At 33.4% G+C, this 17,177-nt stretch overlaps 1 protein-coding gene across 10 annotated transcripts in view; it reads right to left on the bottom strand.

The window, feature by feature from the left end:
* The window catches only part of ANKRD17 (ankyrin repeat domain 17), a 152,301-nt gene that overhangs the window by 30,581 nt on the left and 104,543 nt on the right, over positions 1-17,177 (bottom strand). For all 10 annotated transcript variants that reach the window (XM_019720875.3, XM_019720898.3, XM_019720882.3 and 7 more), the window contains 7 exons: positions 10,005-10,116; positions 9,710-9,855; positions 5,680-5,822; positions 4,902-5,115; positions 4,427-4,602; positions 3,224-3,386; positions 948-1,043 (listed from right to left, as the gene is read on the bottom strand). In XM_019720875.3, the coding sequence (XP_019576434.1) occupies positions 948-1,043; positions 3,224-3,386; positions 4,427-4,602; positions 4,902-5,115; positions 5,680-5,822; positions 9,710-9,855; positions 10,005-10,116 (1,050 nt within the window). The remainder of the gene's footprint in view (positions 1-947; positions 1,044-3,223; positions 3,387-4,426; positions 4,603-4,901; positions 5,116-5,679; positions 5,823-9,709; positions 9,856-10,004; positions 10,117-17,177) is intronic.

Here is a 17,177-nt window from a genome sequence, read left to right on the forward strand (position 1 = left end):
TTCATGTGAAAGAATCACTAATTAAAAAACTCACAGACACAGGTATTTATAGTCTTTTCTTAGTGCTTTCATTCTCAAAAATACTGTTTTTGACAGGAAAGGGATATTGCTATATTAAAACAAAAGCTTCATTTTTAGTCTCTTCTTCAAAAAACCCAGTGGTATCCAAGAATGTTACTTATCATAGGAATCTAGAGGCAGGCAAGACAGTCAATTACCTACGTTAAATAAAACCTACAGGGAAAAGCTGCTCACTATTATGCAATAATGGCTGAGAACATGTAATAGAAACATATTTTTAGATTTTTTTAACCTCTTTAGATTTTCACAGCATGTCTTAGGATTTTATTTAAACATTAGTATAAACTCAAAATCAAATGTCACCAGTGGAAAAACTCAATTAGATCTCTAGTGGGATTTATTTTATCTTCCCTACTTTTCCTGCAAAATTCCTAGCCAGTTCATTCTTAAGCTGACAGTTACTCCAACTTTTATATTACGTTGAAGACATTAAAGTTTTCTTCCCATGATTAAAACTATTATGTTCATTTCTGTTTAGATATTTAAAAAAAACCCACTGGGCTTATTCCTCTCAGAATAGATACCAGTCTGGATAAACATATATAGATTATAGCACTAATGAATAATAACAAAATGTGCTTTAGATTGTTTAGTGTTTACATAAAATTAAATTAGTTCAGTACTATTTAAAAAGATAAAAGTAATTCTGTCACAGAGAATGTTTTATTGCTTCATTAAGTAAGTAATCTGAAGAGTCTCTTAAATAGGTAGCATACTTCCTTCCCAAATACTAGATAAATGAAAATTGCTATATACCACACATTATTGTTCAAACTACGACTTTTTTCTTAGCGTGGGATATATGTATATAAAGCCAAATGGGATCACTAACTCATACAGTGGGATGAATTTGATCAATATATTACCTTATCAGTGATGGTTGCTATGTATCTCATACATTCAGAATCTGATGGAAACTGATTGACTTCTTTGACTAAGTAGCGCACCACCTTCACATGACCCTAAAAAATAGATATTAATGTCAGATTTAAAGCAGACGCTAACAGGATTCAATAAATCTACAGTCTGTCTTAACTAAGATTCCTTTGGCTACAAAAAATTAGTGCTACAAAAAATAAAGACTTAATTGGGTATTTTTTGCTCTTTAAATGAAAACGAGGCTTTCGTTCAAATAAATCTACTTTCATTCTCATCTCAAAAGAGTACAGAATAACCTGACTTAAAATCTAAATCACTCTGAATTTAAAAAATCAAGAAATATGAAGACATGGGGGCTATATCTGAAAGGAAAAAAATATTCCTCTTTTTTACCTAGCTAGCAATAGAAATGAGCATTTTTCAATTCTAAGCATTAAAAAAGTAGAAATAACAATCTGTTCTTTCAGATAAAAACTGAATGCATAGCACTGTACTAGGTAATGTGAAAGAATAAATGCATTTTCCTAAAGCATGAGAGCTATGGTTATATTATACACTGTAACAGTTCAGTATCTAAGTAAAGTTCAAAATCTTCAGTCCAGCATTCAAGAGGCTATCCACTTTCTTCAATCCACACTACTGCTCTCTGACACAACACCTGTAAATTAGCTGGTCTGGATAAACAGCTGTTTATATTCAGTATACTGCCCCAATTGCATCCTTCCCTTCCTTTTAATCTGCACCTTTTAAAACTATCCTTATCTTTTAATGAATAGCTCAAATGCTATTTGCATCATTCTTCCATATCTCACCAACACTTCTGCAGTAGTTAAACTATTTAAATGGAACACTCACAGTTACCTGACTCTGTGTAGATCTGACCTTCCTGATTAAATCACACATTTTTAAAAAATAGTTGCTGCACGCCATGCAATATAATATCCCAACCCCATTACAGTTACACATGGTAGGCACCAAAAAAAATAGTGGAATGAATTCAAGATAAGCACTATTGTTAAGGAGCTAAGTTTACTTGGAAAGATAAGATATACCCATGTTAGATATTAGAGTAGTAACAAGATATACATATTTGCCAAAATAAATGATGAAGATAATAACAGACTGTAGAACTTCTACAACTTTCAGGAGATTATAGTATCTCAAACAGAATGAGAAGAGGTTTTGTAAAGGGGCAGATTTAAATTACATCCAAAGAATAAGTAAATTTGGAAAAATTAGGAAGGACATGGGCAGTCCTGAGATGAGAACAAAGGTCATGAAGGAGGCAAGAACAAAGAAAAGGCCAAGCAAGGAGACTTCACACGAGGGACTCATAATGACATGAGCTCCAGAGCACCAGATTGTGGCTTTGAATAACACACTAAGATTGGATTTCAAAGTATTAGGGACTGGGAAAACAGGAAAAGGTTCTTGAAGAGGATACTAATGTAGTGGAAGATTAAGTTGATTATGATATACTAGCTTGCTTGGAGAAGAGGTAGGTAGACAGAAATAAAGAGTAAATTTGATTGGTAAGGAAAAAGAAATGCAGGGTCAGTATCTAGAACAACCAGGGAAGAGGTGGTATGAAGAGCAGAAGTCAGAGACTAAGAGAAAAAGGAAGAAATTATTTCCTGCAATTTATATAGTAAAAATTGTCAATACAACAAAACCATCTACAAGGGATTTTACACACGTCTCAGAAGGACAAAACTCAAAATTATAATCCTTGAAAAATCATCTGGTGTTCTAACAAACTAAAACTCCATTTAAGAAATCAACCAAATCATTAAATCAAATTACTTATACACAGCCCTATGATATGCACCAGAGAAAGAGAAACAGTTTCTCTCACTTTCATAAAATTTATTTCTACATATGGATATAGTATACTTGATTTTCAGTAGTTTCAAATACTGGCAGCTGGGTTTTTATTATTCAATTCCTTTTTTCCAAGCAATTAGTTATCTTAATTGGATTTACAGTTTGTGAAAGATAAAGATTGTAACTAGATTCTGAAGATACTGCTTATTTTTAAAAGTGTACTTAGCTTTTATGCCCAATATAGGTGATAGTAATAGCTTTTCTGAGATATTTGTATCTACCTTTCCACGTTGCCATCAGAATGATTATTTGCTTATTATCTGACTGCTTTCAAAACTTATGTTATACCCTAAAATGAAAGTCTATGGTAATCATCAAACTGTGCACTTCACAGCCTAACTGAAAACCATCCACGTGAACGAGGATGAAAGGCTTCTACCTTTCTAAATGCTGCCATGAGAGGAGTTATCTTGCGGTTATCTGCTGCATCCACATCTGCACCTGCTTGCACCAATAACTGAACCACATCAAGGTGTCCACCATTTGCTGCTAGCCACAATGGAGTGTTCCCCTTCTTGTTACGTACGTCAATGTGAGCTCCCCTAAATGGATGACACAGATAAAATGGTTTTAAATGAAATGGAATAACATAACAATAAAAATCAACTATTGTGAAAATATTCTGTAAAGATAAAAACTGTTTAACAGTCAAGGACTAAAATACATTTCATCTTTAAAATAACATTACAAGGAATTTCTAGTCATCAAAGAAAAACCACTGAATTAAAAAATAATTGTTTTATCTTAAAAATAATGACTACATAATTTTGAGTTTGAAATATTGAGAAAATTGAAATTTTATTTAGTGAAAAATGGAAGTCCATCTTGTTAATATCATAATCAATATATTAAATAAACAGTATCCTAGAGACACAAACAGCAATTGTATCTTTTCAGAGTATTTGTATTCATGTACTTGTAGCTTAAGAAAAAAATGAATTTAAACATAACATGCAGATTTAGAGTTCAGTGGGCATAACACATAAGACTCCTGGTGAATAACAGTAGTGATAATAGCTATTACTAAATACTACTGCTTGGACACCATGCAAAGGTCTTTAGGAAATCCAATTAAGCAGACAAGCATCTTTGGAAGTCTGCAGGCAACTTCGAAGTGACTGAAAGCAGAAACTATTCTGGATCTTCCCTGATACCCTTGAACAGTTCCTTAACTCACTCAAAACCCCTAGTTACTATAAAGAACAAGAAAAATCAACAGTGAAGATTTAGATTATTGCCAGACTTTTAAGACTTGGAAAGGCACTCTTTACAAAACTCCAACTGCGTGGGAGATGTGAATATGGATGACAACAGCTGGATGAATGTTCACATAGTTCATTATAGCACTTTAAAAGTATATACACACACAAGAAAGGAAGAAAAATATTTCTAAGTTGCATTGAAATAAATCATAGCTCTGGATGGATGGGAATAACAGGTAGGTTTACAAAGTAAAACAAAACATGCACTTGTAGTTTATAGAAGTAATCACATTCGATTCTTTACAGTACCATTTGCCCAGAGAGAACAGTAATCACTAGTGACACCATGTTCCTATATGAAGGGTATGGTAACATCATACCTGCCAATGAGAAGCTCACAGAATTTGTAATGCCCTTTATCTGCTGCTATGGTTAAAGCTGTATCTCTCGAGGAGGGCACTGGAGGGGCATTAACATCAGCACCTTTATCCAAAAGAACTCGGCCAACCTCTGCATATCCGCCAGAGGCAGCTTCCATTAGTGGTGTGAGTCCAGTCTAGGTTGAGCGAAACATAGAACACAACAACACATAAAAGTGGAAAGAGCTAAAAGGTTAAAAAACAACAATCTGAGAGAGCAATATGTATAGCTGTTACAAAGACTCAACTAAATTTCAGCACTGATACTACTGGCCTCTCTGAATTACAGTGTGATCTATTAAAAGCAGATAATTTTACCTAATGTCAATTTGTTGTGAAAAAAAATAAACTGTGTAAGATGCAAAGCACTTGGCATATAACTGGCACTTAATAAATGAGCAATAAATCCATGTATAAATCTCAGACTTTTTCTTACCTTAGCTCTGTGTTCCACATTTGCTTTTCTATCAAGCAGAAGACTAACCACTTCAGTTCTTCCTTGGAAGCAGGCTAAGGTAAGGGCAGTGTTCCGATTGGTTTCTATTTGAGCATTTATGTCAGAGCCCATGTCTAATAGGAGCTTAACAGCAGCTGTGTGCCCATTCATAGCTGCTAACATCAGAGGAGAAATGCCCAATTTGCTACCAGTTCTGGGGATGGAGGAATGGGAGAAACAAAAGGGAAAATATACGTTTTAAATGTCCCAGAAAACTCGGATGACAATATAGAATTCTATTTCAGGAATTATTTAAGGTTCTTTACTTTGCAGGATTATTTAAAATAATCGTTTTTCTCAGCTCTAGTAAGTCTTTAAGATACTATCAAGACTCCATTACAAATAATTTATCACCTAGAACTAGAATACTTTCTGTATCTCATTCAACATAATGCCTTGGGCTGAAAAATGATTATTAAGTTATTAGACTATTATTAAGATGGACTTTCCATCCTGAAGCACGTTTGCTTAATAAAAACACATAAGAAAGACGTGTTTACTTTTAGTACCATAAGAAATAGTGTAATTGATAGTTTTTCAAGTTCTATGTCAACAGTTTTCAATACGTAAATAAAATTAATCTTAAAAAATCTCTTAATTTGGATTCTAAATTTGTAATGAAGGTATTTCCTAAACATGACATTAAGAACATAATTTTTCTGCAAATATCTTTAACATAACGCTCGTAAGGGGCTTGTAGAGAGAGAACAAAACTTGCCTAGAATTAATCTCGGCTCCTGCATTTAGTAATATTTTGATAATGTTCACATAGCCACCAGAAGCAGCCAGGCTTAGAGGTGTGTAATCAGAAACATTCCTGTGCTCTTTATTTGCCCCTCGAGCTAACAACAGCTCCACCACCTGGAAAGAAAAAAGAAAAAAATGTGTTTTCTTCTTACGGTGAGACAATTTACAAGATGTGTATTTCTGATGTCTCTCTTTCTGGTATATTGTGTAACCAAAGAAGGCAAAGTCCTTCTTTCACCAAACTTTGCACAAAACAAGCCTCAAATGGTAACAAGAAGTCTTAGAAAACAACAGAGAGCTTCTCAAGTAAAATCCATTTTGAAGCCTGTTGAAATCACAGTGTATTCATAAAAGATGTGGACCTCATGTGTTATGCAATGCTATTTTGGAAATAGTATTTGTGTTATTCCACTACATAGTGGTAAAACAGAATAAGATATTTTTTATTTAAGCATGTCTTTAAAATATTTTTTAAAACTTACAATCAATAACTAAATGTTAAAAAAAAAACCTTGGAATAAAGCTAACATTTTTTCCATTATTATATTACAAAAATTTTCAAACATATGTAAATTTGAAAAAATTTACATACACTAGTGAGTAGATTCTACAATAGTCTACTATACTTAATCACATCTATTTGTCCATCATTTTTTGACATATTTCATTTCAAAGTAAACTGCAGACACCTGCAATTTCCCTTAAATACATCAGCATGTGTATCATTAACTAGACTATATTTTATATTTGTTTTCATTTTTTTAGGTGAAATTTTAGGTAAAATTTAGCTGAAACGATAAATGCTCAAAACTTACTCGTATAATACATTCACCGAATACAGACAAATGCATAAACCTAATGTAATTTAAATCCCTGTTATTTACTCATGCCCCTTTCCCAGTCAATCCCACCCACATATGAGTTTCATCTGCCTTAGGACCTCACATAAATGAAACCACAGTATTTGAGAGTCATTTGTGTGTATTGTGTAGCATTCCATTAAATGAATATGCGATAGCTTACCTAGTCTACTGATGATCATCACCTTTGCCACTTCTAATTTTTGCAATTTTGAATAAAGTTCCCATGAACACTCTTGTGGAAATATATTTTTATTGCTCACAAATTCCACCTAGTAGTAGAATTTCTGGGTGTATGTTCAGTTATAAGAAATCACCGAACCTTTCCTAAAGTGGTTATATTACTTAACACTTTTATCAATAAGTGAGTTCTGGTTTCTCCACACCCTTGGCAACATCTGGTATTGTCAGTCTTTATAATTTTAGCCATTCCAGTGGGTGTGTGGTGATATCCTACTGAGGTCTTAATTTGCATTACCTGGTAACTAAAAATATTTAGCATTTAAGTGCTTATTGGCCATTCACAGATCTTTGTCCACATGCCATTTAATATACCAAGCTACTCTTTGACACAAGTACTAGTATTTTCATCTTCCTTTTATAAATGATGCATAGGGAAGTCAAAGATTGTTCAAGATCATAGCGATTACCCTTGCTCTATTAATAATATATCCTAAAATACTAACCAGGAAATAACAAATAAATGTTAATGAACAGTGCTTTGTCTTACATAGCTGCTAAAACTTTACTTCTTTGAATAAAGCTAAGTCCAATTTTAGACACCACTTTTTTGCTTTTAGGGCTAGTAAAATTAGGTGGCTTATGTGACAAAACCACCTAGACTTGTGCATAAAAACAAGAACAAACAAATGGCATTAGGCCATCTTATTTTACAAAGAGTCCCTTAAGCAATAAAGTAGAAAACCCTAATCATATTTTTCAAGTTTCTGAATTCCATTATGCAAAGATAACCAATCTTAGTTATCTCTCAGAGGAAATGGTCCATTCCCCAAAAGTAATAAACATTCAATATAGAAGAAATTAGTTTGCGATTTTATAGTAAAATGACTTTCCAACATTTCACTAATTACTTCAAAATACTTAACTGTTCTAGTAACACCAAATCAAAGCAACAGAGTGTTATAGGCAAAATTATTACCCTAAAAGACTTCTATAACTGTTATAACCTCATCTGTAACATTTTAATATGAAAACAAAGATTACAGTACACTACAAGTTTTAATATTGCTTCGGAAGGAAGGAAATCAACTGATTTCTTTTTGATTCAACATTGAAAAATTATATGAAACAAGGATTATTTCAAGCTGCATAATGATTGACAATTTCAGTTAAGTCAAAATTTTACTTTCATTATATTTCAAAACAGCATTTACATTTCTGACTGATATAAGCTTTTCCATTTAATGCTGTTATCTAATTGCAAAAATTTCTGCCATATCTTAATATTATTTGGTTTAAAATTATTTTAACATATCAATCACCTCCACTAGGGAGTACAGGGGGTAAAAAAAAGATACAAATGCATTCACATTATCAACCAGAAGGAATAGCACAGAAAGTAGGAACAGGTCTCTTGCTGTCTCTTGTGCCAAACATCTCCAGTAGCAAGTGCATCTCACTATACACACATATACTATCTATTCCAAATATAAAGGAGCAAATATTGTAGACATAACCAAAGCAAAAATTGTATGAAAAAAAAAACTTATGCTGGTATTATCACTGAGCTCCAATTCTGTTTAATCCACAAGATAAGGGAACACCAACTCCAATCTTTCTATACACACTCGTATACCGTTTTATTAGATTTCCCTGTCTTCCTGTGCAGGAATTATTCTCTCAAAATTTTTAATTTACTAGTTTAATAAAAACTTTAGTGGTTTTTACTGATTACACCTGATATATAGCCTGATATACTACAACAGGCAATATAACCTGATATGCTATAACAGGCAAAGAGGCAAGGGGAGGCCAGTTTAAGATGAGTAAATATAGGGAGGTAACAGTCCACCAGTTCACTGATCACGGTATTTTTACATATAATATTTCAGGAAGAATACTGACATAGTGTGTGGAATAGCCAGGTGAAGTGCTTGGAAAAGGTATTCTCAAGTTAAGAATGAAAAGAACAGGACACGTTTCAAATAGAAAATAGGTAACTGACGAATACAGACTCAAATATCTGAAGATAAAAGAGGGTATAAACCTCTGTCCATTAGTTCAAAGGGGAGAGTTAGGAATAGTGTGGAAACTTAGGGAAGGCATACTTCAGGCTTGATAAATAGGAGAACTTTATAATATTTAGGGTGGTGGAGGAAAATGAAAGAAAATGATTTTAGTCTGAGTAGGAAACTGACCTGGACAAGCTAGGGTGTATCCTAAATCTCAGTTTCAACAACTCCCTGTGTGAGAAGTTGTCAATCTACAGAGACAACACGACTAGCTAATCAAAAGCCTTAAATCCATTGTACATAGGAATAGATTTAAAAAATGAATTTTGAAAACTAGGTTATCCAGTTAATTATTAAATGCTAGAAGAAAAGACACAAGGGAGTGTAAATTATACTGTCTTGGGTCTACACAGGATGACACTCACTGTTCTACATTCCTTAAAACTATAAGGTCATATGATCTTATCTGAGGACCTTTTCGCCAGAGTTGAAAAACAGTGGGGAATAATTAGAAGATGCGAGTCCTCAGAACAACTGAAAATGCAATACTCTTATTTCCCTATTCATCTTATACACACAGAGCTGAGCTTAAGTACTTTTCATGCTAGGTACTCTGGGACAGGAAAAGATGAGTGAACATAGGTCCCACGTATCAGGATCTTACTGATTTGATTTGCAGTGTCTTAATCCTTCCCTTAGCCTGAACGTAGCACACAGGCATTCCTATGGCAGGTACTCCTTTTAGATGAGTGGGATAATAAACAACACACGACTTTTCTGGCACTATAGCTTATGCTAACACTGATACCTGTCCTTTTGCTAACAGGTAATAGGTTCAGTTACTGTGATAAATCTAAGATGTCAATCCTTTGTTCCCATAAAATCATGTAAGTTAAAGCATACATTTGATAAACAGATGGGGGAAAAATTACACGGGAAAAAACATTACCTCCTGTCTTCCCCCAGAACAAGCCAAAGATAGTGGTGTGTCCTTGGTTCTTTCTGACTGGGCTTCAATGTCTGCACCATTGTCCAGCAATATTTCAACAACACCAACATGACCAGCTGTAGCAGCCAAGATGAGTGGAGTAAAACCTGGAGAAAGAGAATGATCTCACTACATGTTAAGCAAAGGAACAATGCTGTTTTCCATTATTTCTAACCATCAAAATAACCTAAAAGTATTATTTCTCCACAGTACACAAATATTCCAAAAGAAAAAAATGAACAAAAGTAGGCCCTACCTTTCTTGTCTCGGTGCTCAATGCTAGCTCCTCTCTCTAGCAGTGTTTGTACGAGCTCCTCATGACCACCAGCACAGGCAAGTGTTAGCGCCGTGTCATGATTGCTCTCAGTCTGTAACAAATTCATGTTTTGATTAGCTCATTACATAACTGAGGTTAATATCAAGTCCATAATATGTACATATACCAAATACACACAAATACATACAAATCAGTCCACTGGAGCAAACATTTGGATAGTAGGCTGTTGTTTACCATTAGTGACCAACTTGTGATTTCTTAAAGGCTACAAATAATATTTGAACTTTATAGGCTATTCTTGAAGCAAACATGAAGAAAAAAAGAATGATTTTCAACCATATGCCGTTTTCAACTCTATGATTAAAAGAAATACTGTGGACTCACTTTTGCTTCCAGCCACTAATGGCAGTTACATGACAGTGATCTCTGAGGACAGAAATGATTTACTTAACTTATTGCCTGGAGTTTCTAGGCTGCAATGCAGGGAAAGGGTATCCAAACAGAGTCTGGCAGTCTCCCTGAGTTAAGACAGAGTTTGGAAAGGTCAAGGTGGCTAGAATTCATGGAGCAGTCTACTAGAGAGGAAAGCACTACAAAGAGGGAGTATTCCACAGATCTGCGGAGGGTTCCCCTGGAGTCTTCAGCAGAGATCTGATCAATACATGTGCACGAGGCCAGGGAAAGACCACCAGAAGGGATCAAGCTGAACAACACCCAGAGCTTACACAGGGCCAGAGCTTACATAGTTTGGTTCCTACCAGCAGAGTAGAAAGATCTCAAAACACACAAGTTATCAAGTAAAATCCTCAGCAGTGAGGCCATATTAGCTGTTCTGGAACCATCTAACAAAGCTGAAAATCGAGTCTTGAAATGAAAAAGTTGTTTCCAAGTAACTTAACTGCATTCAAGAACAAAGGCCCCAAAATACTTAGAAGCACAAAAAAATATACATAATTGAATATAGAGTATTTGGCAAGATAAAGACTGTTATAATTGAGACACAGCAGTATTTATGCACAATTTATTTCTGACTTCTGCTAGTGATAGTAACTAATACTGGATTCACCAGTAGTCCATCGTAGTTTAAATGTTTATTTAGTGAACTATTGAAGTATCATGATTTTAGTACTCTAAATTTGTGCTGTCCAAAAAAGTTAACTACTAGCAACATGTGACTATTAGTATTTGAAATAAATGTGACTGAGGAACTGTATTTTAAATTTTATTTAATTTAAATTAATATAAATTTTAAAGGGGACATTCAGTTTGGTTTTTGGAAAGCTTTTTTTTAGTATGTCTGGAACAACCTGAATAAATGAATCTACTTTTTAAACTTAATCAAATCTACTCAGTCAAACCCTAAGTGTAAATCAAATATTTCCAGTGAAGTAAGTCCAAGCTGAGGTATATTCTAAACAGGGTGATAAACCATCCCAACTTGCCCGGGACTCCTGGAGTACCTGGGATGAGAGACTCTTGGTACCAAAATCATGAAAGTCTCAGGAAAACCAGATGATTTATTTGATCTAAGCTGTAAGTGTAACATACACACCAAATTTTGAAGATTTTTAGTATAAAATAAAAATGTAAAACAACTCAGTAATTTTTTGTATTGATTACATGTTTAAACAAAAATACTATGGATTTATTAAGTTAAATAAATATTCTTAAAATCTACTCCACCTATTTCTTTTTCCTTTTTTAAATGTGGCTACTAGAAAATTTTAAATTACATATGTCTTACATTATTTTTTCATTGCATAGTGCTGTTCTAAGCCATTTTACCTCATTTTTTACATATGTATCTCTACTGCAACATTTAACACCAATTTTCCCTTATGCTACTATTAGCTATGTGTCTATCATCCTCAGAGGACTATACATTCCTAGAAAATAATAAACATGTCTTATTCATGTTTGCATTCTCTACCTGTAAGTGATGCTTTGTTAGAAAACAATAAATGACAGTTAAGTTGAATAAATGGCAATAAAGTCATATCTTCAAAGGCTTACTAATAAAACAAAGGACTCCATATTTATGAAATGTACTATATTTACTATTTTGTATATCATATTTCTATAATATTTATGATATTTATGCAATAAATGTAAAAGGAAAGGCATATTCTCCCAGAAGGCCAATAGCTCTAAGAAACAAACTATTATATTTAAAAAAATAAGTAATTAGAGACAAAAGGCAAAATCAATAAAGAGTCAAGAAATAAGAAAAAGCCTACTAGTCAGTGATGAAGAGGGAGACGGCAAAAGCTGCCCTGCAGAAGGCTGGCAGAGAGCAGAGCTACTGACTGCAGAGATCTGGGGATGCTCACAAGGGGAGATGCAGCAACTATAACAACGGAGAAGGACACGAATACTTAAATGAGTGACAGCTCTATTATTTGTGGTATCAGAGAAAAGGAGACAAAGGCTCAGAGAAACCACCTCCCGATGGTCACACAAGCTAATAACCAGTAAGTATTGGCTTAAAAAACACAAGAAGATCTTCAATAACAAAATTCTGCTTTTCCATTACATTACAGAGCAACCCTAAGGCAAAGCCAAGTGAGATCAATATTACGTTAAGTCTGTCTTCCGTGCTCCTTATGTTAGTGTATAGACAATCAGTAGAAGAGCCAACTTTATGATGAAGTTTATGAGGTTTCTAAAAGTATTCTAGAGGTTAAAGAGTAATTTAGGAAAGTGGTGCCAATCTTAAATAGAGAATGAAGAGATGAACAAAATTTGAAAAAGATGAACATGAAAAATTTTAGTGAATCATAAAACATTGTTTCTTTCCCCACATCATAAAACATCAATTCAACTGGCATTTATTAAGCACCTTTTATATTCAAAGTATTCTGCTAGGTATTCTAGGGTTGACAAAAGTAAATACAGTCCCTGCACTAGGAGCTTACCGATTACTATCCAGGGCAAATTTAGGTTCAAACTTGAGAGAAATATAAACAATGTATTATGAGAACTGAAGAAAAAGTATTTAAAGCTGAGAAAAGAGGGCTGGTCAAAGACCTTGGGGAACTTATGAGTGGGTAACTTCATTGTATTTGTGCATTGAGGAGAAATTACAGCACTGACATTTGATGACGATCTTTATAAGACAATAAGGAAAGAATTTAAAGATTCTGAAGTGAGGCTTCCACCCCCACCAACCCACCCCTCGCAAAACTCATCCCAAATACACACCTACCCAACCCCAAAATGGTAAGAAATATTATCCTGATTTGCAATATATCAGGAAACAAGTTAACTGAAATAGAAGTTTGGGTTGAAATTAACAGTGACTGACAAGGTACAGAAAAAAATAGGTATTTTAAATATTGCTAATCAAAGAATAACAGTATAGCTAAGAACTTTCTGGAAGACAAAGTACCACTAGTTATGTTATATTATACAGGTTAACAAGTGACATTGTCATATACTTAAGAGAAACCTGAAAAGGAGAAAGATGCCCAGAGCTTTGTTAAAAGCTCACCCAGGTTTATATTCTAAAGAAAATTTCCATTTAGCCCCTAATACTATAAAATATACCACTCTGTAACATAACAAATGTTATGTTAATTCTGGTTTATAAAAAAACAATAAAATTGTATTCAATGTAAAAATATTCTGTAAGCATCAATATGACCATTCAATTTTGAAAGAGGGAAAACACAAGAAGGAACCATAAGAAAACAGATGCCATATCATTTGGAAAAGGCAACTTTTAATGAGCTGGAATGCAGGTGAAAAACATACCTGAATTGTCTGTAATAAAGGAACTATATCTATTAATTACATTTACAACTAAAGACTTTTAAAGCTAATAGAACTTAAAGGGCTGAACTTTTTTATACCTCCATAACCTTCCTAATCACAAACATCTCATTCTCGAACCATGTGCGGGGTCACATGTAAGATTAAAAATGATAGCACTTTAGGGTATTCAATAAGTAAGAATTATCAGTAAAACAGTAAATAATCTGTTCAAAAGAGTGCATATAAACAAGCAGAATGCATGCATTTTTAAAGTGGAATGCTTTAATGGCAGCATATGACATATCACTATTAACACATTTTTCCTGGTTTCCTTATTTTCTCTCATTAAATCATTGTGATGAAACTGTTCTCTGCTGTAAAACCAACAGAAGAGAAGAATATCCAAAAGATATTCATACCATTAAAAGTAAAACATGATTTTACAATTTTAGTTTTGTATGAGTTATATTTAATGTCAACTCTCTTTAAAAAATAATGGATATGTTAATTATTAACTGGAAAAAAGGCAAAATTTCTTAATTATTTCTCTCATTTTTTTGAGATGTACTAAAATAAGTTACTCCAAGTTCAAGGAAAGCCTTTAGAAGTTAGAGTATGAAAATGACAAGCAGTTCAGAAATATATGAAAACCATGAGATAAGAAAAAGGGAGTGGAGTGGAGGTGGAACACAAATATTTATGAACAGAACAACTGGCTCTTTCTCATTTTTAGTGGCTATTAGAGTTAATCAAAATTTCACACAATAAAATACCAAAAAAAATTAATTCAGTGTTATTCAATTCTAACCTTCAACCAGATTTATTATTTCATATGAAACCAATGATTCTTAAAAATCTATATGATTACTAACTTCTATATCTAGAGTATACACGTATAAATTCAAGTAAAAAAACAAAAAAGATTAGAGCTACGCTATCAAAAGGTATTGTAAAACCGTCTTAAATAATTCCTTTAAACTATCATTTATTGATGTTTCCTAAAGTAAATTTTGATAACAGTACAGTATGTGGTATTAACCTTACATGTTTTGAAAATATCCAAACTTAATTCAATAAAACCGTTACATGAGAGGTGGAGAGCCTATCTATGGAACACACTTGCACAACAAAGGTGATTTCTAGTTATATAACAAAAGATTTGAAGAGCCTTGTAAAGAATGTAAACTCTTATTTTCAGCATACTTCAAGGTCCAGAAATCACACATATGATTCCTGCTAAAAGGAGTTTAACCTATGTGCACTTTAAGAATCATTAGCATTTTAAAAAGGACACTTATATACTGAGGCTTTAAAAAATTAACATTTCTTTTGTTCTCCCTTAAATCAAGATTTGATGTAAATATGAAGTATGGCCAAAGAAACATGCTGTAATGATGCAAAAATGAAGGATACATGATCTTTTGCCATTTAGGTGTTGGACTCATTTTCTATAATCTAATTTACCAGATTAATGTAATTCAAATTCAATGTTCACATCTAAGATAAATATTGAAAAACAGGCAGCATAGCACAGTGGTTAAAAGCATAAATTCTAGAGCCAGAGGGCTGGGGTTGTTTAAAAGCTGGCTCTACCATAAATAAGCTGTTGGGCAAGATATTTAATACCTCCTAAGTCTTCCTTCACATGTAAAATGTGAGTAGTAACAGCACCTACTTCATGGGGCTATTATAAAGATAAGTTAAAGAAGTCAGATGTCTGTAAAGTGTTAAAAATGTACATGTCAAGGCTTATTAAATAAAATGAAGGCTCCAATTACTAATGAATGTTTAATCTTTCAAAACAGGAAGAATCTTGGTATTCATTTTTTTATCATATCATTTGTCTGTATGGCACAGTACTGTCACACATAAACCAAAATACTATGTGAAATGTCAAGGTATTTTTATTTTAGGATCTAGAAAAAATTCAGATGGATTGAGTACAAAGGATCTTCATTTTTACCACTTAAAAGTACTTGCTTGGTATCAGAAAAATTAATAAATTTAAAAAAATACCTAACATCAAAAATTAAAGAAAAAATGGTGAACAATTATTTCTGAATATTTATTTTGTTTTATGTTTTCCAAAGTAGGAACTTTCGAATGTCTAACTAAGCAATTATGATAAACTCCATGAAAAGTAGCATAACTCATGTTAAGGCTAAACCCAACCGAAAAACCTCAAGGTAGAGACCAAACAAAGAAGGAACAGATTTTGAAGGAGCCACAATTAAATCTTTTTACATAGTATGTCTAATACATTTAAAATGTAAGTTACTTTTTTAAATTAAAAAAGCCTCTTTAAAAGTATTTATATGTAGGGGCAGCCGGATGGCTCAGTTGGTTAGAGCCTGAGCTCTGAACAACAGGGTTGCCAGTTTGATTCCCACATGGGCCAGTGAGCTGCGCCCTCCACAACTAGATTAAAGACAACGAGCTACCCCTGAGCTTCTGGAGGGGCAGCCAGATGGCTCAGTGGGTTAGAGCGCAAGCTCTCAACAACAAGGTTCCCAGTTCAATTCCCACATGGGATGGTGGGCTGCACCCCTTGCAATTAAAGATTTAAAACGGCAACTGGACTTGGAGCTGAGCTGCGCCCTCCACAACTAGACTGAAGGACAACAACTTGGAGCTGATGGGCCCTGGAGAAACACACTGTCCCCCAATATTCCCCAATAAAATTAAAAAAAAAAAGTATTTATGTGTACTTCTTAGAGACTAATTTGTAATGTAGCGATGGTTAGTTGAGTGGTATAGTCAAGTGAAATTTCACTGTCACTACAATAATTTCAAATTTAACAAAATTATGATCATACACAGTAGGAACATTTCCTGTGGCTGTTTTATTTAAAAGCATTTAAAAAGTGAAATCCTTTTATGTTTTAATGAAGTTTTCATTTTTGCTTATGGATCAATTCTTGATCCCACAAAAACTAGAAAATATACTTCTAGTTAAAACATAATAGCATCGGAGGAAAAAGATTGGAGGAAAATAATGCAAATTCAATACCACGTTCAATCCAATTCTACAATGCTACAATATTAAGTGTAAACCATTGTAGTTCATCAAATGAATGCCTCATACTTTTTTTAAAAGCTATAGAGTATTACAGTTAAGAAGGGTGGCTTTGAAGTCAAACTGACCTAAATTTGACATCCAGCTCCAGCTTTCTTAGCTAAATGAAGTGATAGTTAAGCAAAATGAATAATCTCTTTCTTAGCCTGGTTTCTTCATCGGGGAAATGGGTATTTAACAGTAGCTACCTCACGTATATGGTCTGAAAATTAGATGACATTACTCCTTTAAAACAGTCCCTAACAATTTTAAGTGCTAAAAAAAAAAAAAAAAAAAAAAAAAAAAGTTAGCATATATGAATATATGAAACAATACTTATTTGG

The sequence above is a fragment of the Rhinolophus sinicus genome, chromosome 1 (genome assembly GCF_057876585.1).
Source record: "Rhinolophus sinicus isolate RSI-liver-muscle chromosome 1, RSI-T2T, whole genome shotgun sequence".
Lineage (NCBI taxonomy): Eukaryota > Metazoa > Chordata > Mammalia > Chiroptera > Rhinolophidae > Rhinolophus > Rhinolophus sinicus.